The following is a 27,557-nucleotide window of genomic DNA, read 5'->3' on the forward strand; positions in this document are numbered from 1 at the left end:
TGATACACATAGAGGAATGTGCACGGTGTATTGGGTTGCATGAAAACTTTCCTGAATTGGTGTAGCAATTCAAGTACTTTTATTATCTTGTGTACATGTACAGTAAACATTTGTAATTTTCAGTCTAGAAACCCGGTCTGCAACCTACTGGCTCTGCGGCTTCACAGTTCTTGAGTGACATTTCCTTTTTCCTGCCTTTTGTTTAGAGACAAAGGTTACTGTAGTACAGAAATGTGGCCTGACCTGAATTGTCAAATCAGAGAGCTCCAGGGAATCCCCATAAGAAGTAAGTGAAGCAAAATTCATTGAGAAAAGTTATTGCAGCATAAAAGAAATTACGGCTCAATTAAGATGGATCTCCTCCACTATGTCCTGATAACCTATCTGCATCTGTTGATCTCCTTTGCAGGTTAGTGCTCCAATCATCATCATCATTTATTGATGTATTTATTTCACCGCACTACACTCTTGCAGTTTTTTTTTTTAACTATGTGTTCTTTTTATACTTCATCTTCTATCTTATTACATCAGTTACCATTTATACTGTTGGACCCTTCCCCCTTTCTTTAAAATTCACATCAGCATGCATCTCTGCATGCTGATGTTAAATTGACTAACACTTTTTTTATTGCTTTAGTTAGCATTTTTTTTTTGTTTCCCTGAAAGTAGTGTTAAAGCTTCAGCTGTGCAGATGCCCCTTGAGAAAGCAATGTTACTAGGGATGCACCGGTGCCGATACCAAGCGTTAGTGTGAGTATCGGAACTCACCCAAATGCTCCCAATACCGAAACCGATACTTTGCGGTGCAATTTGAGTCAATACAAGATGAGTGGGCGCACATTGCACTGCAAAGAATTGCATGCGATTTGAACAGGAATGCGGTGTGATTCCTGTCCGAATTGCATGCTATTTCCCCCACCGCTCCTGTGTGTGTGTATAGAAAGGAATTAAAGCGCCATCTAGTGGGCAGTTTAAAAAATGTTAGAACTCAGGTCAGAGAGCCAGCATTAACAGGCCATAGGAGGTGCTCATAAGGCTGGAGGAGATGTAGAGGCGGTCCACCCCCAAGCTGATATTACTTCTGCCCTATACCCACGGGTAACTTCTCCTCCAGCCCTGTGAGCACCTCTAGTAGCCCTGATTGGCTACCATCGGTGGACCGGGATCACCACCATTACTAGTATATAAATAAAATAATAGAAATTACAGTATATAGTCTATAGTTTATAGAAACTATAACTTTCACGTAAACCAATCAATATACACTTACTGGGATTTTCTTTTACCAAAGACATGTAACAGTATACATTTTGGCCAAAATGTATTAAGAGATTTACATTTTTTTATGACATATATTTTTTATAGCAGAAAGTTAAAAAAACTGTTGTTTTTTTTTTTCCAAAATTGTCGGTCTTTTATCGTTTATATAATAAAAAAATTAAAAACCCAGTGGTGATCAAATACCACCAAAAGAAAGCTCTATTTGTGGGATTTTTTTTTTTTTTATAAATTACATTTTTTTTCCTTCAATAGATTTTTATTGATTTTTCAGGGAGTTACAAATAGGGGGAAGGATACACACAGGTGGTGTTGACAAATACATTGTCTATACCTGCAAACAATATTACTATATAAAATCAAGCTAAAGTTAACAGTAACATCACACATTTCATTTGTGTATAGTGTTGCATGATCGCACAATCGTCAATAAAATTAACGCAGTGCCAAAAAGCAAAAGAATGGCCTGGTCATGAAAGGAGGGTGAATCTTCTGGAGCTGAAGTGGTTAACACATGTACAATAAACAGCAATTTCCATTTTTGGAAGCAGCTTGTAATGTGATTGCACAATCTACTCCCTCTGTGCTTCCGCAGCCTTTATTAGTGGCATAGTTTCCGTGCAACTGTTTAGAAAGGAAATGAGCTCAGAAAAGTGGCCTGATCTCAGTTATCCAATCATTGTGGGAAAGGGCCATAGAAAGTAGCTGATGTTTAACTTATCAGTTATTTCAGCATAATAGAAGACACAGATCTTTAAGATGTCTCTATTAGGCTATGTCCTGATAAACTATCTGTGTTTATTGATTGTCTGGACAGGTTAGTGTGTCTATTTTCCTTTTTTTAATTATGAATGTATTTGTTTCATCATAGAGGTGTCCGTTTATGAAGCAGTGATCAGCAGTGATCAGCGGTGATCCCGAGGATCACCGCTGATCACAGTCCATAAACAGTTTATGAAACAGTGATAATTGGGGGAGAAGTGTTTGAACTTGTTCTCCCTCCGATTATCTCTACACACGGAGAATCCTCATTGAATGACACAGAAAGGGCCAGTTTATGAAGCGGTGATCTCACCGCTTCACTGGTGATCTGAGTCAGAATTCACACTCCCAGGTTCACCAGCTCAGAGGTGGAGAATCGGGGAGTGAAGAGGAAATCTGGGGGGATCTGAGGGGGAAGGAGGAAGATTTTTAACTTCCTTATGCCTCGTTCAGACCCCCCAACACTGTAAGCATGTCCCCCTGTCATATTTATGTGTATACATATATATACATATATACATATAATGTGTATATGTATATATATATAATGTATGTGTATATACATGTATATATAATGTGTGTGTGTATACATATGTATATAATGTAGGGGGACTCATTATTTTATTAACAGTAATTCACGCCGTCTGTCCGTGTATTGAGCGGTGATAATTTATCACTGCTTAATAAACTGACATCTCTGTATTTCTGGTGCTGTAATCTCGTAAAGTCTCACGAGATTCCAGTATCAGGAGCCTTTCTCCACTGTTGAAAGCATTTGTAGATCTCTTCACTCCTCCAAAGGTGAAGCGATCTACAAAGCTTCATAAACTGGCACACAGAGGAGAAAAATCTTCACTGTGAATGCCGGAGAATGAAGCAGTGAATAGATTTCACTGCTTCATAAACGGACACCTTAGTGGTAGTGATCTTGACTTTGATCACATCACATTATCAGAAGAAATCTGCACTTTTGCATTTAAAAAAAAAAAATTTTAACCATTGCTTTTTATTTAAATTTTGTATGCTTTTACGATGGTTAATGTCTAGATATATTAGTAGACCTTTCTCTCTTTTCACTAAAATTCACATCAGCATGCATCTGTGCATGCTGATGTAAATCTGATTAGCACTTCAGCCCCAGGCATATGCTGACACTTTTTTCCTACATGTATAAACCAGCATTTTTTTTTAGAGAAAATTACTTACAACCCCCAAACATTATATATTTTTTTTAAGCAGGGGCCCTAGAAAATAAAATGTTGGGTGTTGCAATTTTATATGTCACACAGTATTTGCTCAGTGGTTTTTCAAACACAATGGGGTTTATTTACTAAAGGCAAATCCACTGTGCACTTGGAAGTGTAGTCACTGTAGATCTGAGGGGAAGATCTGAAATGAGGGGAAGCTCTGCTGATTTTAGCATCCAATCATGTATAAACAAAAATGCTGTTTTTTTTTATTCTCCTTGCACATCCCCCTCAGATCTACAGCGACTGCACTTCCAAGCGCACTTGTAGTGCAAAGTGGATTTGCCTTTAGTAAATAAACCACAATATTTTTTGAAAAAAATACACTTTAGTAAATTTTAATGCACAAAAACACAATATAATATCCAATTGTTTGGTACAATATAAAAGATGATGTTAAGTCGAATAAATAGATACCTAACATGTCACGCTTTAAAATTACGCACGCTTGTGACAAACTACAGTACTTAAAATTCTTCATAGGCGAGGCTTTAAAAGCCTTTACAGGTTACCAGTTAAGAGTTACCCAGGAGATCTGATGCTAGAATGATTGCCCTGATGTTCATGGCAATACCTCACATGTGTGGTGAAACCGCTGTTTACGTATGCGCGCGGGACTGACACACTCGTTCGCCTTTGTGCGTCAGCACGGTGGGCTGAGGCGCCTTAAAAAATATATATTTTATTATTTATTTTATTAGAATTTTTTTTTACACTGTAACTTTAATTTTTTATTTTAGATGTCGATGAATAATATCCCTTGTGATAGCAATAAGCTTGACAGGTCCTCTTTACTGAGACATCTGGGGGTCTATTAGATCCCATATCTCTCCCCTGGCCTCAAAAGCATCTGATCAAACCAAAATCAGCTTGATCAAATGCTTTTAAAAGCCAGGAATTGCTTGTTTACATTCTGGCGAAACTGGAAGTGACACAATGCTCATCTCTCCTGGTCTCTTATACCATAGAGATGACTGGGGAAGATCTGGTCCTCGTTCACCTTTATGGTAAGCCAGAAGAGCCACCAGCTTCAGTCCTGGGCTCCCTGGTGGGACTGAAAAGCCCAGAGAGGCACCGGAGGGCAGCAAGAGGGGAGGGAGGAGATCCCCTTCCACAGCCTGTTAAAGCGATCTGGTGGCTAATTAGCCACTAGGATTGCTTTTACATTAACCACCCCAACCTGGAGGTTGCACAGGTACATCGCAAAGGCTGAAGTGGTTAGTTTTTTTTTATTTACCGGTACTTACCTTTGTATTTTCCACTTCCTGGTTTCCCTGAACATAGTGGTGATGGTCAAGTTCCTCCACCCCAAACTCGCTCATCCATGTCTTTATGGACCTTGCTTTGTGCACTGGTCCAAATCATTTGGTGGAGGGGGAATTATTGTGTGGGGTTGTTTTTCAGGGGTTGGGCTCGGCCTCTTAGTTCTAGTGAAGGGAACACTTAAGGTATTAGCATACCAAGACATTTTGGATAATTTTGTGCTCCCAACTTTGTGGGAACAGTTTGGAGATGGCCCCTTCCTGTTCCAACATGACTGCACACCAGCGCACAAAGCAAGGTCCATAAACACATGGATAAGCGAGTTTGGAGGTGGAGGAACTTGACTAGCCTGCACAGAGTCCTGACCTCAACCCGATAGAACACCTTTGGGATGAATTAGAGTGGAGACTACCAGCCAGGCCTTCTTGTCCACATCAGTACCTGACCTAAAAAATGCGCTTTTGGTTAAACATTCCAACAGACACACTCCTAAACCTTGTGGACGGCCTTCCCAGAAGAGTTGAAGCTGGTATAGTTGTAAAGGTTGGGCCAACTCAATATTGAACCCTACGGACTGTGTGTAAAGGCAGGCGTCACAATACTTTTGGTATTATAGTGTGTGTGAGTTAGGGACTTTAGATTGTAAGCGCCTTGAGGGCAGGGAATTTACAATATATATATATGACAACGCTATATAAGTACCTGTAATAAATAAATAAAATAAACCTATAAAGCAAAAGTCACAGAGGTGTAGGTAAGTGTTTATTTCCCCCTATACATTATTGGCAGGTTTTTAGAGAAGGAAGGGGAGAGATTATTTATTGAATCTTGTTGTGCTTTTTGTATTTCTTCCAGATCTGTGCAGTAATCCAGTGTGAGACTTTCCCTCTATGTAGGAGTTTCCTGTAATAAAGACCGCTCACTGCTGCTCTCTCTCCTTGTACAGGGTGACTGGTCTTGTCTCCGCCCCCTCCGGTAGTTTCCTGTAAACAGTCTGTGGTGGGTGTGGCCTATCAGGTCCCTCCCACAGTTCTGCTCTCTGAACAGGTTTATACAGCACATTGATGATGTTGCTGCTACTTTTACAAGGTAATATGTTGGGTTGCAAAGGAATTTGGCGCACACAAAGTGGATTTATATCCCAGTTCACATTGAGTGTGGCTTTGAAATCGTGCAATTTCACCTGAAATCGAACTATTTGAAAGCCGCATCTCAGTGCGACTTTGAAGACATCAGTGCAGCTTCATGCACAGATGTCTATTGAAGTCGCACCCAAAATCCCCAAAATTAGTGCATGCACTACTTTTTCAAGCCGCAAAGTCAGCGTCGTATCAATTTGAACACTGCCATTGCTGGCAATTGCCTGTCAAATCGCATGACAAATCGCTCCAATGTGAACGGGGGCTTTAGGCTATTGAGGAATATATTTAAAGTGTTACTAAACCCAGGACCCTGCATTCACTATATCTGGTCTCCCACAGTACACAGAACATGGAAATGCAATTATTTTAGTAAATACAAACTGCTAAATACCCTTTCTCATCAACAGTATATAGCAATGATGGTGAACCTTGGCACCCCAGAAGTTTTGGAACTACATTTCCCATTATTCGCATGCACTCTGCAGTGTAGTTGAGCATCATGGGAAATGTAGTTCCAAAACATCTGGGGTGCCAAGGTTCGCCATCACTGGTATATAGCAATCTATCAGTGTCTGCTGAAAGCTTGTAGGAGGAGTTTTCGTTCTCCTCTGATTGTTCTATGGGGCTGCAGGACCCCTGACCCTCTGTCTGTACAGTGCTGATTGGTCCTGTGCTGATCACATGCACCCTCCCATGAAAAAAAACAACTCTCTAGCAATACACACCAAACTGAGCATGTGCAGACTGACTCCAAAAGCTCTCTATGTTGAAGAGATTGAGGACAGTAGAAGGGGAGGATCAGAGAAGACAGGCTCAAACAGCCTTTTTAGACAATGTGAAGGATTAACCCCTTAGGTTCCACAGTGAGTATAACAAGAATGCTTTACTGCATATACAGACTGAATTTACTGTTGTGGGTTTAGTAACACTTTAAAGTAACATTAAAACTTCACTATTTTTTATTAAAATAATAAACATGTTATACTTACCTGCTCTGTGTAATGGTTTTGCACAAATCCTGGTGCTCCATGCTCTTCCTCTTCGGTGAGTTCCCCCATTGAGAGCTACTTTCTTTGGGGACACTTGTACGGGCTCGCTCCCGAGTCTCCATGTCTGGGTGACTCAGCCCTGCCCCCCGCTCCATCAACACAGCATTTGATTGACAGCAATGGGAGCCAATGGCTCCTGCTGCTATTAATCTGCCCATGGAGGAGGGAGATGTTAAAATCTGCTGCTCTTGTGCACATTGCTGGATCGGGATCAGGTAAGTATAAGGAAGGGCTGTGGAATCCAGTAGCACAGAAAAGGTTTTTTTTTTATCTTAATGCATAGAATGCATTGAGGTAAAAAAAAAAAACTTGAGGCTTTAAAACCACTTTAAATAACATTTTTGTTCCAGGAGTTCAGAAGAGGAATTGTCTTGGGCCACACAGAAAATACACTAACAATAAGGAGAGCTGATGAGCAGAAAAAGATTACCTGGCATTCCTTGTTGGCGGTGCAATTGCAAACATTGAAGCCCCGGCATCCCTCCAGATGTGCCTTTGCCTGGCTTGCTAATGCAGGCTGCCATGGCTATCATGCTTGTGCGGCATCCCCAGCGTCCCTACAGACATGAATTTGCCTGGCTTGTCTGTGTCGGCCGTCGTGGTTGCTGTGCTTGCACGGCATCCCCAGCGTCCCTTCTGACATTCCTGGCATGCCAAACTCACTGTGGCCGCATACCCCTGCTCTAAGTTACTCAATAATGTCAATAAGATAAAATATGATTTTTTTCTAGAATGCCATATCAGTAAAAGATGAACTCTGATGGGTTTACTTTGCTTTAAATATTGTCCTCTGCTTTAAAGCTAAATTCCAGGCAAACAGCTAAATGCTCAGACTAAATCACAAATATGAATTATCTTCTCTGTAAAAAAATGTATAAATTTGTCAAGCCACTTTTACTATTCATATACCCTCAGCCAAACAGCACTGCCATGAAGGTGAATAAAGTGGGATCATTGCTCTGCCCATAGCCTGCTGACTGGATTATGAAAGAGCAGAAACACACTCATAAGTCATCAGTTCTGCTCACTCTGATCTCTCCTTTCGTCAGCATGTCTCTTTTCAGCACAATGTATATGTAACTTAATTGGATTCACTCCTAGTACTGCTTATCCCTCTCCCATCCTTATGCCGCGTACACACGATTCCACATTCTGACAACAAAATCCATGTTTTTTTTCCGACGGATGTTGGCTCAAACTTGTCTTGCATACACACGGTCACACAAATCTTGTTGGAAATTTCGAAACGTCAAGAACGTGGTGACGTACAACACGTACGTCGAGCCGAGAAAAATGAAGTTCAATAGCCAGTGCGGCTCTTCTGCTTGATTCCCAGCATGCGTGGAACTTTTTGCATCGGAATTGTGTACACGCGATCGGAATTTACGACAACGGATTTTGTTGTCGGAAAATTTGAGATCCAGATCTCAAATTTTGTTTGTCGGAAATTCCTACAGAAAAAGTCCGATGGAGCCTACACACTGTCAGGATTTCCAACAACAGGCTCCCATTGAACATTTGAAAATGTCCGATGGAGCCTACACACGGTCGGGATTTCCGACAACAGGCTCCCATCGAACATTTCCCGTCAGAAAATCTGACCGTGTATACGGGGCATAAGTACTGTGTAGCGGATGACAAGAGTGTTGCCTTATGAGTTTATGTGAAATCTCCATTAATAACTGTAAAATATTGTAATAATGAATATATTTCATTTAGCTGGCATCTATGAAAGCCGGGCAAAAAGGGTTTCATTTAAGCTTTTGCTAAGAGCAGAGAATGTGGGCCAAGGCTTGTATATACAAACAATGCAGAGCCAATTCCATTGTTTTACACCTACTCCTTTCAAAGGATCCCATGTTGGGATAATCCATAAGGCAACAAGAGGTTGATATTAAGGCATATTTAGGTTGTGATTGTGTGTTTAAAATACTTCTACAATGTTTTTTTAAAGGAGTACACGAATGCATTAAATGTATTAATTTTTTGTATGCCTGGACTTCCGCTTTAATCTGTGTGCACAGTTAGTGTAATGTAGTATTGATCTCAGGGTAAAATATGCAGTTTTCTGGAGTACTATAGGATGGCAGGGGATTCTGGGTAATTCAGTTATGATGCATTACTTTGTTAAAATGGCTCAATATTTATTAAACTTTTATGTGTTTTTCTTACTACAGCAGTGAGAGATAAGTGAATCCGGTGCAGTGTAAACTACATTTTCCTTATCTGGATATACCTGGATAAGGCATAAATGTTAATGGCTGAAAGTGAAGAAGTGCAATGGGGACCAACGTCAGGCGGAGAGCAAAACAGGTTCTGGAGTCATGATAGCATCTCCGTTATTGACGACCACAATGTTTGAAATACAGACGAATTATGACTTGGAGGTAAAACAGTACAGCCTATCCACAATCTCTTCTGTAGATTGGATAGGAAACGGGATATTTATGTTAAATGTACCTCAATGAATATGCTGCACCAAATACTAAAGACTCATCTCACTTGCTGTTGGGGAGGATTAGACTTAAGAGTAACTAATTCTCTCCTTTAGTAGTGATCATGTAAGTACATTTCTTAGGATTTTGGATATGTGACTAACATCAGAGGTACCTAGGGCAATTTTTTCAAGGAAAGATAAGTTATGATGATCTATTTATCCATCTATGCATGTTCATATATCTTTATATTAACATTTTAGTATAGGTATGCTTGAATTCCTGTTTTCTAGGCTTCTGATTTTAATTGTTGGGTGTGCATGGCAAAAAAAAAAAAAAATTCCCATCAGAATTCCGAATTCTACTCAACTAATTGACTAATAGTGTAATTTGCACAATTAGATTCTTCTTAATGTTGGATTTCTAATTAATCAAGCTGCAAAGGGATGAAACCATTCTTACGAACTTGGAAAGTGAAGTTGAGAGCTACCTTGGTAATCCTGTATGTCATCTTTGAAAGCTCTAAAACAAAGCTGGAAAATGATCATAAAATCACAGAGATGCATATGAAAAACAAATGTATAAGGTTTCAGTTTATGTTTTTGGTCTTTGGCAGGCCTGAAAGCAATAATCCTCTCTTCTTCAGCATATTGTATATTATATTATTTTATTAAATTAAAAGTGAGTTAGTGAAATTGTTCTGCTTGAACTTTGAGGCATAAGCTGGGCATTCTAAAGTATAGATATAATAAATAACCTGTCAACCAAAAAAAACATGCAGGGCAATGTAGATCAAGTTCTAGTAGAAGGACATTAGCAAATGGTTTCCTTATGATGCATACAGGTAGGAGCACCAAGGTGAAAGGATGACACTCCAATCAACATTATCCTCACTCTTTTCCATCTAGTGGACTCCTATGCCTAAGAGTGACACAAATGAACAGCAGTAGTGCATATCTCCAGGTTATGTTGTGGGAGCTGATGCCCTAATTCAGCATGAAGTTCTTACTGAATTTTGTGGACCAATCTGTGGCCTAACTAAGCTATAAATTTCTACATCTATGCCATAGCAGGGCCTCCAGGAAATCAGTATAGTGGTAGACACCTTCTGGGGTACAAAACAACAAATAAAGAAGCACTCCCAGGCCTGTGGAAGTCAATATAGCCACAAGCCCAGGAAAATATAAAATCTAAATTCACTTTAATGTAAAGTTAAAAAGACATGCAGGAGTACCCAGACTGATACATCATCAAGCCAGTGGAGAGGACAATTTGATCTATTCCTGTGCTTGCAGCTCTATTGACTTGCACAGGGCTGGGAGCGCTCCTATATTTGTTGTTTTGTGCTCATGTCTCATTGAGTAGTTGGAGCTGCCCTTACTATGGTAATCTCCATATCCCCTTGGAACCTCATTGCCCTTGGTACTTGCAATTTTTTTACCTTCTGGGGATAGCAAGAGATAGGGACATTTCTCACTTCCTGAGGCACTGGGATGTCAAACTACTCCATGGGAGAGAAAGTGTATGGTGGAACCTTGTCAGAGGCTTATAGTCCCTGCACTTTGAAAACCCATTTGCAGGTTCCCTATTTAGGCCATTTCTCCTACCAAATGTATTTCTAAGATGACTCGAAGATGTATTTCGAAGTTTCTCTGAACACGAGGCCACATTGCTCTCAACATGTCATCTATTGGATATGGCTACTCTGTGTGCTTCCCCAGATCCTGCTAAATGGTGGATTATAGACAAAAATTGCTTCTTGTACCACCTGTTGGCAAACTCTAAAATTACAGATCACATGTATGCTTGTGTCAATGAAAATTATGTTTTACCTTTGATAAAAGTTACAGTCTCAGAACATAGTCTGTTCGTAATTACCATAACTACCATTTATGGTTCACATGGACCAGAAGATCAGTTGGCAAACTAAGCAGTTTAGGGTTGGTGCCCATCAAAATTATGTGGTTAACTGTCCAGAAATCCTCCATTCTAAAGTGAACAGCTTCAATAAGCCACCAATTGAAGCCAAAGCTGAATCGGGTACTTTATGACAAATCAAATTCTTGAAATATCAAAGTATCAAACTTCGGAATCCCTCCCTGCAGAAACCAGATGGTATTTACAAATGTTGCAATTCAACACAGATTGGGCATGTACAGATTCAGGATTGCAATTAGGTCCGCATATTCCTAGATCATTTGGCCTACCTCTGTTTCCTTCAAGAGATAGCTTGTTTGAAAACAAGAGAAAAATGTAGCAGGGTTTTCAAAGATTAATTAAATCTTACCTTTTCATTTATTTTTACAGAACCCCACATCCTTCGCTATCATTTTACGACAGACTCCACTCCTGGAGCTGGGAACCCATCCTATCAAGCTGTGGGTTACGTAGATGATATACAGATTTCAAGATATGACAGTGAGACCCGGAGAGTACAGCTTCTCCTGCCCTGGATGGAGACAGATATAAATCCTCAGCATTGGGAGAATCAGACCCAGATTGCTCAGTATTATGAGGGCAGGCAGCAGGAGATCACACATGACATAATAAAACATTTCAACAACACCAAAGGTAAAGATTTAGATATCAACCATAAGCAGAGCAAAATATATTTGCATAGATAATGTGAACACAAACATGAGCCTGAATTCCAGGCAAACAGCTGAAATACATATAACACGCATGAAATGCCTCCTTTTACCTACCTAAGGATTTCAATTCCTGTCCATCCAGATCTTACACATCTCTGCTACACAGCAAAGTTCTGCCTTTGCAGGGTAGGGAAACTGATCTTTTGCTGCTACAGTTCCACTTCCACTTAAACATCTCCGCCCTCATCCCCACCCTGTGACTGGGCAGCGAAAGGAGGAGCAGCACACCGAGGAGGTCATCTCTCTGTCATTCTGTGCTTTCCTCCTATCAGTATGATCCTTGCACTGCAACATGCCTGGTTGGCTATTTGTACTGCTCCTGCCTTCTCCTCTCTAAGCTCTGCTGTTCAGAAACTGCAAAAGGCTGATACCAGGTCAAATTTAGATACTTACACTGCTTGCATTTAACCACTTGCCACCCGCTTGCAGTACATTTACTATGAGTGGGCAGCACAGCCAGGCTAGGCAACTTATGGGTACGCTACAGCCTTTTCTTCTGGGTTTGGGACAGACATGCATGCACACTTTGTTGACCTGTGTTGTGATTGACTACAGCATGAGTTTGTCAGCAGGTTTCAGCCAATGATTTCAGCCACTTTAGCCAAATCACAGCATAGCCCTGTGTGTTTGTAAATAGAACACACACAGTATCAGGCTGTTTCTTGCTCCCTGAGCTCTTTTTACTCAGATACTGTGTGAGTAAATGCAGGACCTATGCACCTACATACACTTTATTTGTGTCACTAGGGAGATTGCCCGCCACACTATCACAGTCACACTATAAGTTGCTAATCACCACCATTACCAGTATAGTATCTAAATGTATAAGTATTCTGGTCATGATCAGAACAATACTAGTGTCCCCAATAGTATAGTGTCCCCAAAAATGCAGTGTTAGCAGAATCCTCCCCGAGTGTCAGTATAATTTTTCTGATCACTGCCAGCAGTTCATGTTATTTCTAGTGCTCAAGCTGTCCCTGATTGCTAGCTAGGAGCTCTTTTTTTCCCATAGTCGCCTCTAGGTACCTGTATATTTAGTGCCCAAAATGTCCCAAAAAAGTGCTGTGTATGCTACTGTAGGGGGGGGGGATTAAAGCAAACCTGTTGCTTTGCCCAGAATGTTTAAAAAAAGTGGTTACATTGAATTTGACTGGCCAAATAAGCATAGTGCAGTAACCATCTATATCATTAAACAGCAACTGTTATTTTCAGGCTGCTGCCATTTAATCAAAGGGAAGATTTGATTGGTTGCCTCAGCTGACTAATCGTCACTGTCTTTTTCTGGGCCTTATTAATCAAACCTAATTGTGTACATTTTAAATTGCTTTTGTTATTGCTAAATGGTATATATAAATTCACTATTCTTTTTCTTGCAGATCGAAAAAACGGACTTGTTTTACAAGTTCGATTTTGGTGCCTGATGTCTGGAGATGAAGATGACAACTATAGCGGATATGAAGAGTTTGCGGCCAATGGGGATCTTTTTATAGCGTTGGATACATTTATGTCCACGTATGTTTCCCTGATGGTTGATGCGAAGAAGATTACTGATGCCTGGAACAGCCGCAAGTCCAGCGCTGAAAAGCAAAAGTGGTATATGGAGCAAGAGTGTAAGACATGGTTCAAGGTCTACCTGGACTATATGAAAGAGACCTTAAAGCCTGGTAAGAAAAAAAAATTGATGAAATTATAATTGTTATCTTCTAATAGGAGTGTACCTGCCATAAAATGAGAAGAGCTCCTGGGTGCAGACTGTGTCCTCCATAATGGTATTATTGCTAAGCTTCGTAGCTTTAGAGCTGCAGGTCCAGATCTCATGGCTCTGTAGGGAGATGACACATGCTATTTACAGGTCTTCTCTACCACCAGACCTCAGAAAGCTTCCATTATTCCTCAATAATCTACCTTACATTATGATTGGTATTAGGGAGGCCCATTAAATGCATTCTAGGGGAAAATAAGTACAATAGAAGGGTAGCCATGGAAAGAATATCATAGTTGACATGTGTCCCCTTAAAATAAACCATTAAAGTTCACCTTGAGCTAAGCTGCCACAACTGCTATGTTTACATGGCATCTCCAGTGTCTCTCCAGATGGGCCTGGCCGCATGCTAAACTATGGAATAGGATGACCCACCTATCTATCCATTCACACTATCCAAGAAGGCAGGTATCCAACCCGTGGCCCGTGGGCTCCATGCAGCCCGGGTCCGTCGGGGGGGATGCCATGCAAACATCCAGATGCGCAAACTAAGCATAGTTCTGTCTAACTAACATTTGCCTAACCCAACGTGAAATCAACAAACCTCAAACATAGTGCACAAACTCCCTTGAAGCCAATAAGAACCAAATCTTATAATTCTATCTGCCCTCTTTGTACATTGAACATTCTTGGCACTGTACCTTTGTGCTGGGATGAATCAACTCCTACACATACGTGGAAGTTACATAATCCCACACCAGCCAAATAAGACTGCCCAAAACCCTACACCAGATAGAAGCCAGGGAGAGGAGGACAGCACCTGTGGGGGAGCTTGGGGACATTGAATCGTTGGAGAAGAGGCGAGTGTTTGCTTACTTTAGTTCTGCTTTAACAAAAACTATATGGCTAATTTTTAAATTTAAAACAATGTATTCATGTTTTTAAGGGCATATAAAGTTTTTTTGTCACACAGTTTTTATAATAAAAACTACTTTGTTTTTATTATAAGATGAACAATTGCTTAGAAATCATATATAATAATAATTCAAATGCCCATGGGACTTTATATGCAGTACACCACAGACAACAATGTGATTAAAAAAGGTTTTATTACAATGTAACAATTATGTATAAAACATTTCTCAATAATATGATCTAGTTGATCTACTATAATTAGAGCTCCATAATTACATACAAATATAAGTAATTAAGTTCACAAATTAACAGTTAAATGCCGAAATCCATCATCACCCCAATTCTCAATGCGTTTCGTAAACCTAGTTTGCTTCTTCAGGAGTAGATGCTATTGGCAAAAATTAGAATTTAAAAATATTGATATAGAATAACGCACTCCTAAAATAAGGGGAAAAAGGGGGAAAAATACTGCTTTCAATACTGTGGTTAAATCCAAAAATGGAGGGATGGGATGGAGGTATATCACTTCACGTACTGGATCACTTTATACAATTATTGAAGTGCATGGACATGTTACAATATGTATTTTTTTTTTACTTTTTGTCATTGGAGCCTCCACTGTATGTCATCACTATGTAAAAGCTGACATGGTGAACACAAGTTTAGGGACCACTCTGAAAAGTCAAGAATATTATAAAGGATTCCAGGATTTTTTTCCCCATTTTTTTGGGGGCTCTGCCTGCACTGCATGAGTTATTTGCTAATTTTTCAGTCCCTACTGCTCCCCCCCCTGCACACTAGCAACACTAGCAGTCTTCTGTGGTGGCCATCCTGATGTCATCATGCCAATAGACCAGCTCTGGATGTGAGGATGGCATGAATAGTCCACCACTGGACATAGAGGAATGCTGTTTTTCGGAGGATCGAAGAATCAGGTGAGTATAGTCTTTGTGTGCACCCCTGGACAAAACAAACAGTTGGCTTCCCTGCTGCATGGGGAAGAAAAAATTCCCGGAGTTCTGCTTTAAATCATTGTCTTTTTTTTCCGTTTTTTTTTTTTTTTAGTGAGTCCAGAAGTGAAGGTGTGGGGCCATCATCAATCAGAGGAGAAGACGAGACTTCATTGTTTGGCATACGGTTTTCACCCCCGACCTGTGGATGTGAAGTGGATGAGGAATGGGGAGGATGATGTTCCTTCAGATGAAATTAGTCCAATTCTCCCCCATCCTGATGGCACCTATCAGATCAGAGTGAGTGTGGAAGTGCCAACAAGGGAGGGAGATACTTACTCCTGTCATGTGGACCACAGCAGTCTGGATGATGTTCTTATTGTGACTCTGACAGAACAGGACATGCAAGGTACAGCACTTTTTTTAGAGCTAAACAGTAATATGCAAACTTTTTGTGTCCAACCAAAACTTTTTTCTAAGGGCCGGTTCACATCTGTGTGGTGTGTTGTAGGTGCACTACCACTGACCTCTATAAAGCATGCATGTTGATGAAACCGTATCAAAGATGCAGCAATCAGGGCTTTTTTAACGCACTGCATCTAAAATGCACATGTGTGATTGGGGCCTTATGCCCCTTACACACGGTTGGATTTTCCCACGTAAAATGTGCGATCGGAGCTTGTTGTCGGAAATTCCGACCGTGTGTAGGCTCCATCGGACAGTTTCCATCGGAATTTCCGTCACACAAAATTTGAGATCTAGTTCTCAAATTTTCCGACAGCAAAATCCGTTTGCGCAAATTCTGATCGTGTGTACACAATTCCGACGCACAAATTTCCACGCATGCTCGGAATCAAGCAGAAGAGCAGCCCTGGTTATTGAACTTCATCTTTCTCGGCTCGTCGTACGTGTTGTACGTCACCGCGTTCTTGATGTTCAGAATTTCCGACCAACTTTGTGTAACCGTATGTACGCAAGACAAGTTTGAGCCAACATCCGTCGGAAAAAATCCATCGATCGTGTGTACATAGCATTACTCTCCAAGAGCTACACAGACAAACATAAAAACTTTTCTTTAGTAAATTAGATACATACTAAGACTGCAGTCATTTTTTATTCCCATGCCTCTGCTTTCTACTGCAGATTGTCCTTTACCTCCTGTCTGGGGAAGCTGTTGTCAGTAGGACAGGAAGTGAGAGTAATTTATTTTTCAAATGGAGCCATGGATAGAATGGAAAACCCAATAGGACATCTAATCCTATGGCAGTCTATCCAAAGCTAGAAAAAGGTTTTGCCATTGCATAGATACATTATGGCTGAATTCCAGGCAGATATAAAATGTGACAAATAATTGCAGCTCTGCAATCATTACTATAATTCTAAATGTATTTTTTAAATACAAGCAGTGTAAGTATCTGAATTTGACCTGGTATCCGAATCTTGCAGCCCCTGTAGAGAAGAGCTTAGAGCAGGGGTCCTCAAACTACGGCCCGCGGGCCGAATCCGGCCCTCCAGCGTTTTTTATCCGGCCCGCGGACTGCCCCTTTAGCATTGCAGCACTCCCCCTGCCATCTGCTCCCTCCATCACACAGGACGGGAAACATGACAGGCCCGGACAAAGGACCTTCTGTGCTAAGAAGCAGGTGATTGGTTACTAGGCATCAGGGCGGTCCCAGGAACCAATCACCTGCCCCTCACTTCCAAAGTCCCGCCCTCCGTCTGGACCTACCATGCCTCGTGTCCTGCGTGATACAGGTAAGTGTTGAGTGGGAGTGCTGTGATATTATAGGGGGCGGCAGTGTAATATTGATATGGGGGGATCTGTGACACACTGGGCGAGTCCGTGACACATGGGGGGAGTCTGTGATAGGGGGAGATCTGTGATGTGGGGGACTCTGTGCTATGGTGGGGGACTGATGTGGGGGACTCTGTGCTATGGTGGGGGACTGATGTGGGGGACTCTGTGCTATGGTGGGGGACTGATGTGGGGGACTCTGTGCTATGGTGGGGGACTGATGTGGGGGACTCTGTGCTATGGTGGGGGACTGATGTGGGGGACTCTGTGCTATGGTGGGGGACTGATGTGGGGGACTCTGTGCTATGGTGGGGGACTCTGTGACTCTGTGCTATGGTGGGGGACTCTGTGCTATGGTGGGGGACTGATGTGGGGGACTCTGTGCTATGGTGGGGGACTCTGTGCTATGGTGGGGGACTCTGTGCTATGGTGGGGGACTGATGTGGGGGACTCTGTGCTATGGTGGGGGACTGATGTGGGGGACTCTGCTATGGTGGGGGACTCTGTGCTATGGTGGGGAACTTTGTGCTATGGTGGGGGACTCTGTGCTATGGTGGGGGACTCTGTGCTATGGTGGGGGACTCTGTGCTATGGTGGGGGACTCTGTGCTATGGTGGGGGACTGATGTGGGGGACTCTGTGCTATGGTGGGGGACTCTGTGCTATGGTGGGGGACTGATGTGGGGGACTCTGTGCTATGGTGGGGGACTTTGTGCTATGGAGGGGGACTGATATGGGGGGATCTGTGATGGGGGAAGTATGTGATTGGGAGTGGTTCTGAAATGAGGGGAGTCTGTGAAATACTGATAAGTTTATATTGATTACAATTGTTCTTTATTTTAAATATTGTACTGTTTTTTTCCTGTTTTTTTTTTTTTTGCACTACAAATAAGATGTGTGCATCGGAATTAGTTCATATTTTTTTTAAACTATAGTGCGGCCCCCCAACAGTCTGAGGGACCGTGAACTGGCCCCATGTCTAAAAAGTTTGAGGACCCCTGGCTTAGAGTGTGAGAGGAAGAAGCATCACAAGGAGTTTAGAAGTTCAGGCAGGGCCACTGTGAGAAATAGGGACCTCAGCTTTCTCTCTTCTTCTTCCCCGCTGACAGGACGGGTTACGTGGGTTCTGATTGCCCATGTGACGGCGCCGACCAATTAGAATGCTCCTAAATGTACCTCCTGGCAGGATACGTTTTGGAGATTAAGCCGAGGGGATTTCTAAGCCCCGGTCCGGTGACGCGGCTATAGCAGGGCTCAGAATGGCGCTCCAGGTCAGTGGGGAGGGGGTCCTATGTAAGTTCACCTTACAGATTTTTCTGTAAAGGTGAATTTACCCTTTAAGGTAGGGTGAGGTGAAAAAAAAAAAAGCGGGGTTGGCAGGTGCAGATCCTGTTATATGCAGCTGTAAGAATGGTGGACCTTATGCCCACATGTCACACATATACATATATGGGGACCTAGCTTTCTGTTCTGAAAGCATGCTCTCTGTGCTCTCCCTGCACAGTCACTGAGCTGTCAGAAAGCTCCTGCTCTCTGTTTATGATTGGGAGGTGGCGGGAGGAGATAATGCGAATGGGATGATTGTACCACCTCCCAGCATTAAGAAGCACTTAAAGGGCCACTGGCAAGGGGCAGGAGGGGTTAATTTGATTTGATCTGGTCAGACAGCCCCTCCCATTCTCTACAATTCAAGTCTGGGTGTGGAAGTTTGTGCAGGGGGTGTGGCTGTTAGTCAGCTCTACTACCACAGAGCATTGCAGTGTGAGCCCTGGAAGTAACATTTTCTCTGAGAGTACAGGGCCTTTCCAAGCAAACATAAGATAAATGAAATGAATTATAAAATGCAGGGTACAGGACTACAAAAATATAATATTTGTAGAACTTTAACTGGGCTTTAAACTTTTAAAAGTCCTTTTTAAGAGCAGCAGACAATACATTGCTTTTCATATCTTGGATAATGGTTCACTCCCACCTTGCCAATAAGCAGGGACGCCGCCCCCCTAATCCATGCGCCCGGCCCCTAATCTATATGCAGGGTGCCGGACGCATGGGTTATTTTTTTTTAAGCACATGATTAGAGCCCGAGGCTCTAATTGGCGTAAAAAAAGGGTGGGCCCGGGGCGTAGGGCACTGCGCCCTGAGCCCACCCAGTTGTGTGACAATAGGGAATAAATATTCGATAATGTCTTCCTCATTCTTCTCTTGGCCAATCAGGAAGAGGGTCCTGTGACCCGATTGGCCAGGGAGTCTTAGGACCCACTTCCCGTTCAGCCTGGAGGAGAAGCAACAGCCCCTGCTCTTCTCAAGCTTCGCAAGCTGGAGCGAGGAGCAGTAGCCATACCCCAGATCCTCGTCATCTGCCTCCTAAGAAAAAGAGGCCTCTGATGGCAGCCTTCCTGTCTGTCTCCCACGGGGGGAGGGATCGCCACCTTCCCATCCATCTTCCGCAGGGGTGGGAATGGGGGGATTGCCACCTTCCCGTCTAGCTCCCGCAGGGGTGGGAATGGGGGGATCGCCGCCTTCCCATCAATTACCCATGGGGGGCTAGCGTTAGTTTGACCCCCCTCAAATATTGGGCACCTGCTGCCACTGCCAATAAGAGAACCAGCCAGAGAAAGGTAATGCCTATCTGCATATGACTAAGCAAGATGCTGGGACGTTCTTTGTCCTCTGTATATAAGTATACATTTAGATTACTCTACATTTCCCAAGTGTTTCAGAAGTCTCTAGAGATTTTCTTTATACCGTATATACTCGAGTATAAGTCGTTCCGAGTATAAGTCGAGGCACATAATTTACAACAAAAAAAATGGGAAAAACGTATTGACCCGAGTATAAGACGAGGGTGAGAAATGCACAGCTACTGTAAGTGGAAAAGAGGGTCAACAATGCCCATTTGCAGCCTCACTGTGCCCATTTGCAGCCATAGGTCCCCTGAACTTCAAACTCAGTAGTTAAGGGTTCCTAGATGCCCCTCTAGCTGTAGCCAAAATTTGGGGTCTCTGAACCCAAAGGGTCCCGAAATGACATTGCTGCAGATGGACACAGTTGACCGAATTTGGGGCCCTGTATCTTGGGGCCACTTAGTGCTAAGAACCCCAAATTTGGTGTGCAAACCCAGTGGAACACCATTAAATTTCCAAAGCTGGGGTTACTAGCCCCAAGTGGCCCCGAGATACAGGGCCCCAAAAATCAGTTCAGAAAATGTCAAGCACTTTTCTGCAGCAGAAAATGACATTTTCCGAACCAGTTTTGGGGCCCCGTATCTCAGGGCCACTTGGTGCTAGGAACCCCAGCTTTGGATATGTTATGGTACCAGTTCCACTGGGTTTGCACACCAAATTTGGGGTTCCTAGCACCAAGTGGCCCTGAGATATGGGGCCCCAAATTCGGTTCAGAAAATGTCAAACACTTTTCTGCAGCAGAGAATGACATTTTCCGAACCGATTTTGGGCCACTTAGGGCCACTTAGTGCTAGGAACTTTAGCTTTGGATATGTTGTGGCACACCAAATTTGGGGTTCCTAGCACCAAGTGGCCCTGAGATACGGGGCCCCAAAGTCGGTTCGGAAAATGAAATTTTTTGCTGCAGAAAAGTGCTTGACTCGAGTATAAGTCGAGGGGGGCACTTTCAGCACAAAAAAATGTGCTGAAAAATTCGACTTATACTCGAGTATATATGGTATATGAAATTCAATAACTGTTATTAGAATAGAGATTCCATTTCAGTCTCCTGAATGTGCTGGAGCTGGGTGGAAACAGGCTCCTGTGCTGAATGACTTAGAGAAAGTGTATTACAGCTCTTTTGCTATTTGCCTATAAGGTTCTTGGTTTCAGGAGCCACCACATTTAGGGCTCTTTCACATGGGACGATTCAGTGATGATCCGCCCCGTGAACATCCGCTTGCTTAGCGGGGATCACTCTGCCGATCCCAGCTGAGCAGGAAGATGACAGGTCTGTCTCTGCACACTGTGCAGTGACGGACCTGTCAGAGTGCCGCTCTCCCCTATGGGGGAATCAGGTGATGGACCGTAGAGTCCATCGTCATCCGATCCGAAAACGGATGGAAAAGTAGGTTTTTCCTCCGTTACACTTTTTCGGATCGGAGAGGGTCGGATGTCAGCGGACATGTCACCGCTGACATCCGACACTCCATAGAGGTCTATGGAGGGTCCGTTCAGGTCCCCCTAAAAAACTGACAGGCGGACCTGAACGGACAGTCCGTGTGAAAGAGGCCTAAATGTTAAAAAAAGAATAAGTAGTTTTATTAATAATTATGTTTATAGTGATAACCTTGCTGATATGTATATGTATTTATGGTGTGGTGTTTTGAAAAGGTGTCTGTGTACTTTAGTATGACTTTGGTCCAAAGAATGTAAAGATGGATCAAAGTGGTAGTCCAAAGTCACACCTGGAAAGTGTGACTTAGGAGATGCACTAATGTGTATGGAGGCTTACTGCCACCCATATAATCATTTTAAGAATGCCTCACAAAACAGAATAAAAACAATCTTCTCATCAGAAAGCAGTTAAATGCCAGTGTGTACATCCACTATCAAATGCCAACATGTGGCAATTGAAGGGGGTATGAAAGCACAGATGGAGTTTGGCCCTTTCATCAACTGCCACTTGTGATGGCTAATGTGGCTTATTTTCAACTGCCATTGAAAAATATTATCTGTACCTCTAAATAAACTAAAATGCAGCAAACCTATTCATTATCTTTTCTTATTTTCCCTGAACAGAATCAAAAACGGGAAAACAGCCCAGATTGTATATCGTTATTATTGTTTTAATTCTTTTGACGATTTGTGGTTTTGTGATCATTGTGATCATTGTGAAGAAATTCTATTCAAGTAAGTATGGCGGCTTGGGCTGGAAAGATCTGTATATGGGTACAGTGTACTTTGGGTTAATTTGTATGTTTTAAAGGGTATACAGTATAATGGTTTTGTGTGATTTAATGTTTATATGTTTTATTTTTATGGCCAGTTCAGCAAGAAGCCACATTTCCATCAGTGTGTTGCCTTTCCTGTTCAACAGAAGTTGATTATTAGATCGACTTCTGTTGAAGGCACATGCTGGAAACCTGAAACAAAGTGACTGTTTTGTTGCGTGAGAGGTGCTCCTAGTGGGGTAGGAACCAATGCAAGAATAAATGGGAGGCAACTGCATGCATTATTTTTACATGTGGTCATCTGCACCTACTGCTTTCTCTTTGGTGAGCCTACCAGTGAGGTCCACCCCATTCAGCTTCCTGTGACTGGGTGGACAGCACTGCTGCACTGCTACTGATTTCAAAGCAGCGTTGTCACCATCATCTAGGCCAGTGATTCTCAACCTTTTTTCAGTCAAGGCACCCTTTAAAACTATGGACAACATTGAGGCCCCCCATTCTAAAATGTAAAAACTCTTCTAATAGCTTTTAATTCAGCAATAACAATACACGTAGAACAACGATAGAGGTGATTTATTCTTCCATAGCGAATACACTTTTGCAAACTGACACTGATTCCAATGTTTCTCTTCTCCCTCAGTTTTTCTCCATCACTCAGCTAATGAGAACCCAAAGCTGATGGAGAGAGGCAAGGAAGGGTCAAACAAGGATGATATGCAGGCAAATGGCATTCTCCTTATCAACTGATGATGTCATTGGTCGTTAGGAAGTTGGCAGCTAGAAGTAATTGTAATGGTGTACAATGAAAACCTGTGGCTTTGTGCAATTAGAAGGCAGGTTTCATCCACCCACCGGCTTGTATACAATTGTGGGGAAGTTTTTAGGCATTTTGAAAAAGGCACCCCAAAGAGACTGAAAAAGGCTGATCTAGGCTGTGGCTGCTTGCACTACAGTGGGGTGAGAAGATGTTGTAGGGGGTGTGGCTATCCACATTGTCTTTGATTTATAAGCCTGTAGCTCATTGGCGGCTGGTGTAGTTTTAGGATGGTGGGTGCGAGACCCCGCCCTTCCTTTTTGACCCCTCCCACTTCTCATAAGCCCCACCCCGTATAGAATCCACCCAATCCGTCCCCTGTATTCCACTTGCTTCCACCCATAGTGTCAGGAGTATACAGCTCAGCATCACAGGACAGAGTATATAGCTCAGCATCACAGATCAGGGTATATAGTGCAGCCTCACAGATCATGGTATATAACACAGCATCACAGACAATGTATACCCCACAGGTCATATCTGTACAATGTATACCCCACAGGTCATATATATATATATATATATATATATATATATATATATTACAATGTATACTCCACAGGTCATTTCTCTGTACAATGTATCTACGTATCATATACTGCATATGTACATTGTATACAATGAACACACAAGTCAATTACTGTATGTACATAAAAGTCATATGTACAATGTATATACACACAAGTCACATACACCAATCAGCCATAACATTATGACCACTGACCAGCCATCTGTGAATAATACTGTTTATCCGATTTACAATGGCATCTGAAAGTCAGTGGGATATATTAGGCAGCAAGTGAACATGTTGTCTCTGAAGTTGATGTGCTGAGATTTTTTAAGTGTCAGGGACTTCTTTCCATCGTTTCTTTGGGTAGGACAGCCCTACCCCCAGCACATAGATACACATGAGGTTTGGGGACAGTGAAACTATGCGGTTGAGTTTTGTTTTTACCACCCCCAGCTGCATCGCCTTTAGCTGCAGAAGCAGTGGCTGAGGTCAAACACATGCTTCAGTCACAGCAGGAAATATACCCTGTCACATTCAATGGCACTATCAGTTAAAAGTAACATACATACATATACATACATAGGCACATAAATAAACTCGCAAACTTTCATATATGCACATAGACTCACATACACACATACAGTATATACACACACATTCATACATAAGGTCACTTACATACACACACATATTTACATACATACAAACACACATACATATACACACACATAGCTATGCTCTGCTACTGACATTCCTGCCTGCTGGGTCTATGGCTCTCATATGGGGAGCTGGACTGGTCATAGACACATGCTATAGGGCTTTTGCACTGGTCACAGACTCCTATAGGGCCACAGGCTATTGTGCTGGTCAGACTGATGCTATGGGGCTGCTGTGCCCATCACCCACTTATCCTATAGGACTGAGGTACTGTTCTCACATTAATTCTATAAGGTTGTTGTACTGGTCACAGAATAATACTATAGAACTGAGGTTCTGGTCACAGACTCATACTATAGGACTGAGGTTCTGGTCACACAATTATACTATAGAGCCTACTCATACTACACACTGGGAGTGCACTGCAGAAACATTGCTTACCAAAATAGCTCCGCTCGGGCTGTGCGTTCCATGGAGCTGCTGACTTCACTTCCGGTTTATCACTGGCACAGGGAAACCGGAAGTGATGTCGTAACTCAGGGGGAAAGCACCGCCCATGCCCTGTGGCGGTGCCAAGCTAGAACAAAGCACCTGTAGTGATACTATGGGTGGAAGTATTCCAGCGCAATCCATTGCTCCACAAGGCAAGTCAAAACCTTGCAAATGAAGCGTCTCGTCTGCAATCTCATGATTGCATAGACATCGCGCTTCCCATAGTGTGCTGTGTCCGGCGCCCAAACGCAGTGCACTTAAAGGACCTTTTTTTTTTTTAAAGGGCCTTTTTTTTTTACTGGTTTTTGTTTTTTTGTGACTGTCTGGGGGGCGGCTCCCGTGAGCCCCCTATGGACGGGCCGCCACTGCTGTAGCTTGTCAATCAGCAGCTGGCCACACCTAGTTCTGTCCACTGATTTCTGGATTGGTAGAGCTGAAATCCTCCCACTGTGAGCAGCAATGTCACCTCTCCTCCCTGGTCATCTGGACATAGCAGAAACACATGTTTCCACACACTTTTTTGCACCTCTTCTCAGGTGAATGTGCTGCCCTATGCACAACACGCGTTTACACATGAAAAACGCTCAAAAAAAAAAAAAAAAAAAAAATGAGCACGAATGCACATTTCCACTGCACTCAGTGTGAGTAACATGTTCTTGAGAGGACCAGTTTTAGGCAGCAAGGGTAGGAGAGGTGAAAGTAAAAAAAAACACTGATGTAAAAGAGAAGTATGGGTTTTCCTTTTTTTTGTTTTTTAATTATACTTACCTAGGTGTCCCCCAGTGGCCCAAACACCGCTGATCGCTCGGTTCTCAAAGCTCCGTGAGCAGAGAGCTGCTGACCATCAGTTACTGGCTCTCTGCTCTAGCCACCCCCTCATTCACTGGAGTGCTGGGCTGTGGAAGGGAGCGGCTGGCTCAGGCTCTCAGCAGCTCGCTGAGAGGCTGAGCCAGATGCCAGTCCGGGCATGTGGGTGGATCCCGACCACATGGTTGCGATCCTTCCCTAGCCTGGACCAGCTCTGTGGGGGACAGCTGCTGAAAACGAGTCACAGGAACGGAGAACGGACTGCACTCCTGTGATCCACAGGAGATGCACAGCCAAACGAGCTTTGGCTGTACTTCTTTAACCATATGAGGACCGGAAGATTTTCCCCCTTAATGACCAGGCCATTTTTTGCGATACGGCACTGTGTCGCTTTAACTGACAATTGCATGGTCATACGACGTTGTACCCAAACAAAATTGACGTCCTTTTTTTCCCACAAATAGAACTTTCTATTGGTGGCATTTGATTACCTCTGTGGTTTTTATTTTTTGCGCTATAAACAAAAAAATACTGACAATTTAAAAAAAAAAAAAAATATTGAACTTTTTGCTATAATAAACATCCCCCCAAAAAATGTAGAAAAAAAAAATTTCTTCATCAGTTTGGGCCAATATGTATTCTTCTACATTATTTTGGTAAAAAAAAAAAAACGCAATATGCGTATATTGATTGGTTTGCGCAAAAGTTATGGCGTCTACAAAATAGGGAATAGAGTTATGGCATTTTTATTATTATTTTTTATTCTTACTAGTAATGGCGGCGATCAGCTATTTTTAGAGGGACTGCAACATTGCAACGGACAGATCAGACACTTTTAAAACTTTTTTGGGACCATTGACATTTATACAGTGATCAGTGCTATAAAAATGCATGATTACTGTATAAATGTCACTGGCAGGGAAGGGGTTAACACTAGGGGGCGATCAAGGGGTTAAATGTGTTCCCTGGGGGATGGGACTGTCTGGAAGTACAGGGAGATTGCTGTTCCTAATTACTAGGAACAGACGATCACTCTGTACTCCCCTGCCAGAATGGGGATCTGTTTGTTTACATTGGCAGATCCCGTTCTGGCTCTTTGAGGAGCGATCGCGGGTGGCCGGCGGACATCGTGGCCGGCCACCTGTTAAAGGTCGGCAAGTGGTTAATCAAAATCTTATCCGAATCGCTTCTTCTAATTGCTTCTAATGCTGATGTGACCTCTGTGAGTAAAGTTGCATTGAAGTAGGATCAAAGTCGCACAAAAGTTGCAAGCAAGTCGCACCACCGTTTTTTACACAGATTAAACTGGATGGAATAGTATCTTTATTCAACATTGCCATCTATGTCTATACAGTACATAGTTGCACTGGAAACCATAAGAAAGTCACATCACCTTAGTGTGACCCAAGCCCTAAACTTTGAGTTTATCGAATTCGCACATGTATCTAAAATACATCTTAAAAGCATGGTTAAAGGTAAAGAAGGAAATTACTGTAAATGATGACCTTCATTTTGCTTTTCTTTATAGGACGTGGACAGCTTGTAAAAACAGAAGAAGAGAAGATGGAGGAAAATAATAGTTGACTAGCCCCGCTGCAATTCTTTTGCTTTCATATATACATGTCATCTTTATTACCTATTTATATTACTTTTATGCTGTTTAATCTTGTACGCAAAAATTCATTACTGTTCAAAGTACCAAAACAAAAAAGAAAGCTGCTATTGGGTATAAAGTACTGGCACCTAGAGGTGAGCATGTCTGCAGCAGACTGCAAGTTCCCATTGCTACGCCTAAATTCCCAACTCTCCTGATGGAGAAAATTCCGACACTTCCAGATGCAGAAGACTGTGGAAGTTTCCTCCTATGGGGTCAGGGAAAGCTTCAGTACAACCAGGAAGAGCCGGAGCTTTGGTCATCAGAAGTGTCAGGTATTCAGGCATGATGGTGGAAAAATGCAGTCTGCTGCAAGCATGTGCACCTCTAGGTGTCTGCACTTTACACCTGCAGCAGTGTAAAAAAAAAAAAAAACAAAAACAAAAAAACAACAACCCACAACTACTTTAACCACTTGACCACTGGGTACTTAAAGAGGAGTTCCCATTTTAAAAAAATAAATAAAAATCAGCAGCTACAAATACTGCAGCTGCTGACTTTTAATAATCAGACACTTACCTGTCCCAGGGTCCGGCG

The 27,557-nt window shown here is 42.4% G+C and overlaps 1 protein-coding gene across 5 annotated transcripts; it reads left to right on the forward strand.

Annotated features, from left to right (window-relative positions):
• Positions 1-242: 242 nt before the first annotated feature.
• Positions 243-27,557, forward strand: LOC141107510 (major histocompatibility complex class I-related gene protein-like). Of its 5 annotated transcripts, none has more exons than XM_073598285.1 (7): positions 272-409; positions 8,919-9,128; positions 11,484-11,747; positions 13,204-13,491; positions 15,510-15,803; positions 21,934-22,044; positions 26,895-27,557. In XM_073598285.1, the coding sequence occupies exons 3-7, from the start codon at positions 11,630-11,632 to the stop codon at positions 26,948-26,950; spliced, it is 867 nt and encodes a 288-aa protein (XP_073454386.1). In that variant the 5' UTR covers positions 272-409; positions 8,919-9,128; positions 11,484-11,629; the 3' UTR covers positions 26,951-27,557. The 5 variants fall into 5 exon arrangements, with proteins under 5 accessions (XP_073454384.1, XP_073454386.1, XP_073454385.1 ...); XM_073598287.1 differs by lacking the exon at positions 272-409 and adding an exon at positions 1,912-2,095; XM_073598286.1 differs by lacking the exon at positions 272-409 and adding an exon at positions 5,497-5,639.

The sequence above is a fragment of the Aquarana catesbeiana genome, linkage group LG09, assembly GCF_042186555.1.
Source record: "Aquarana catesbeiana isolate 2022-GZ linkage group LG09, ASM4218655v1, whole genome shotgun sequence".
Lineage (NCBI taxonomy): Eukaryota > Metazoa > Chordata > Amphibia > Anura > Ranidae > Aquarana > Aquarana catesbeiana.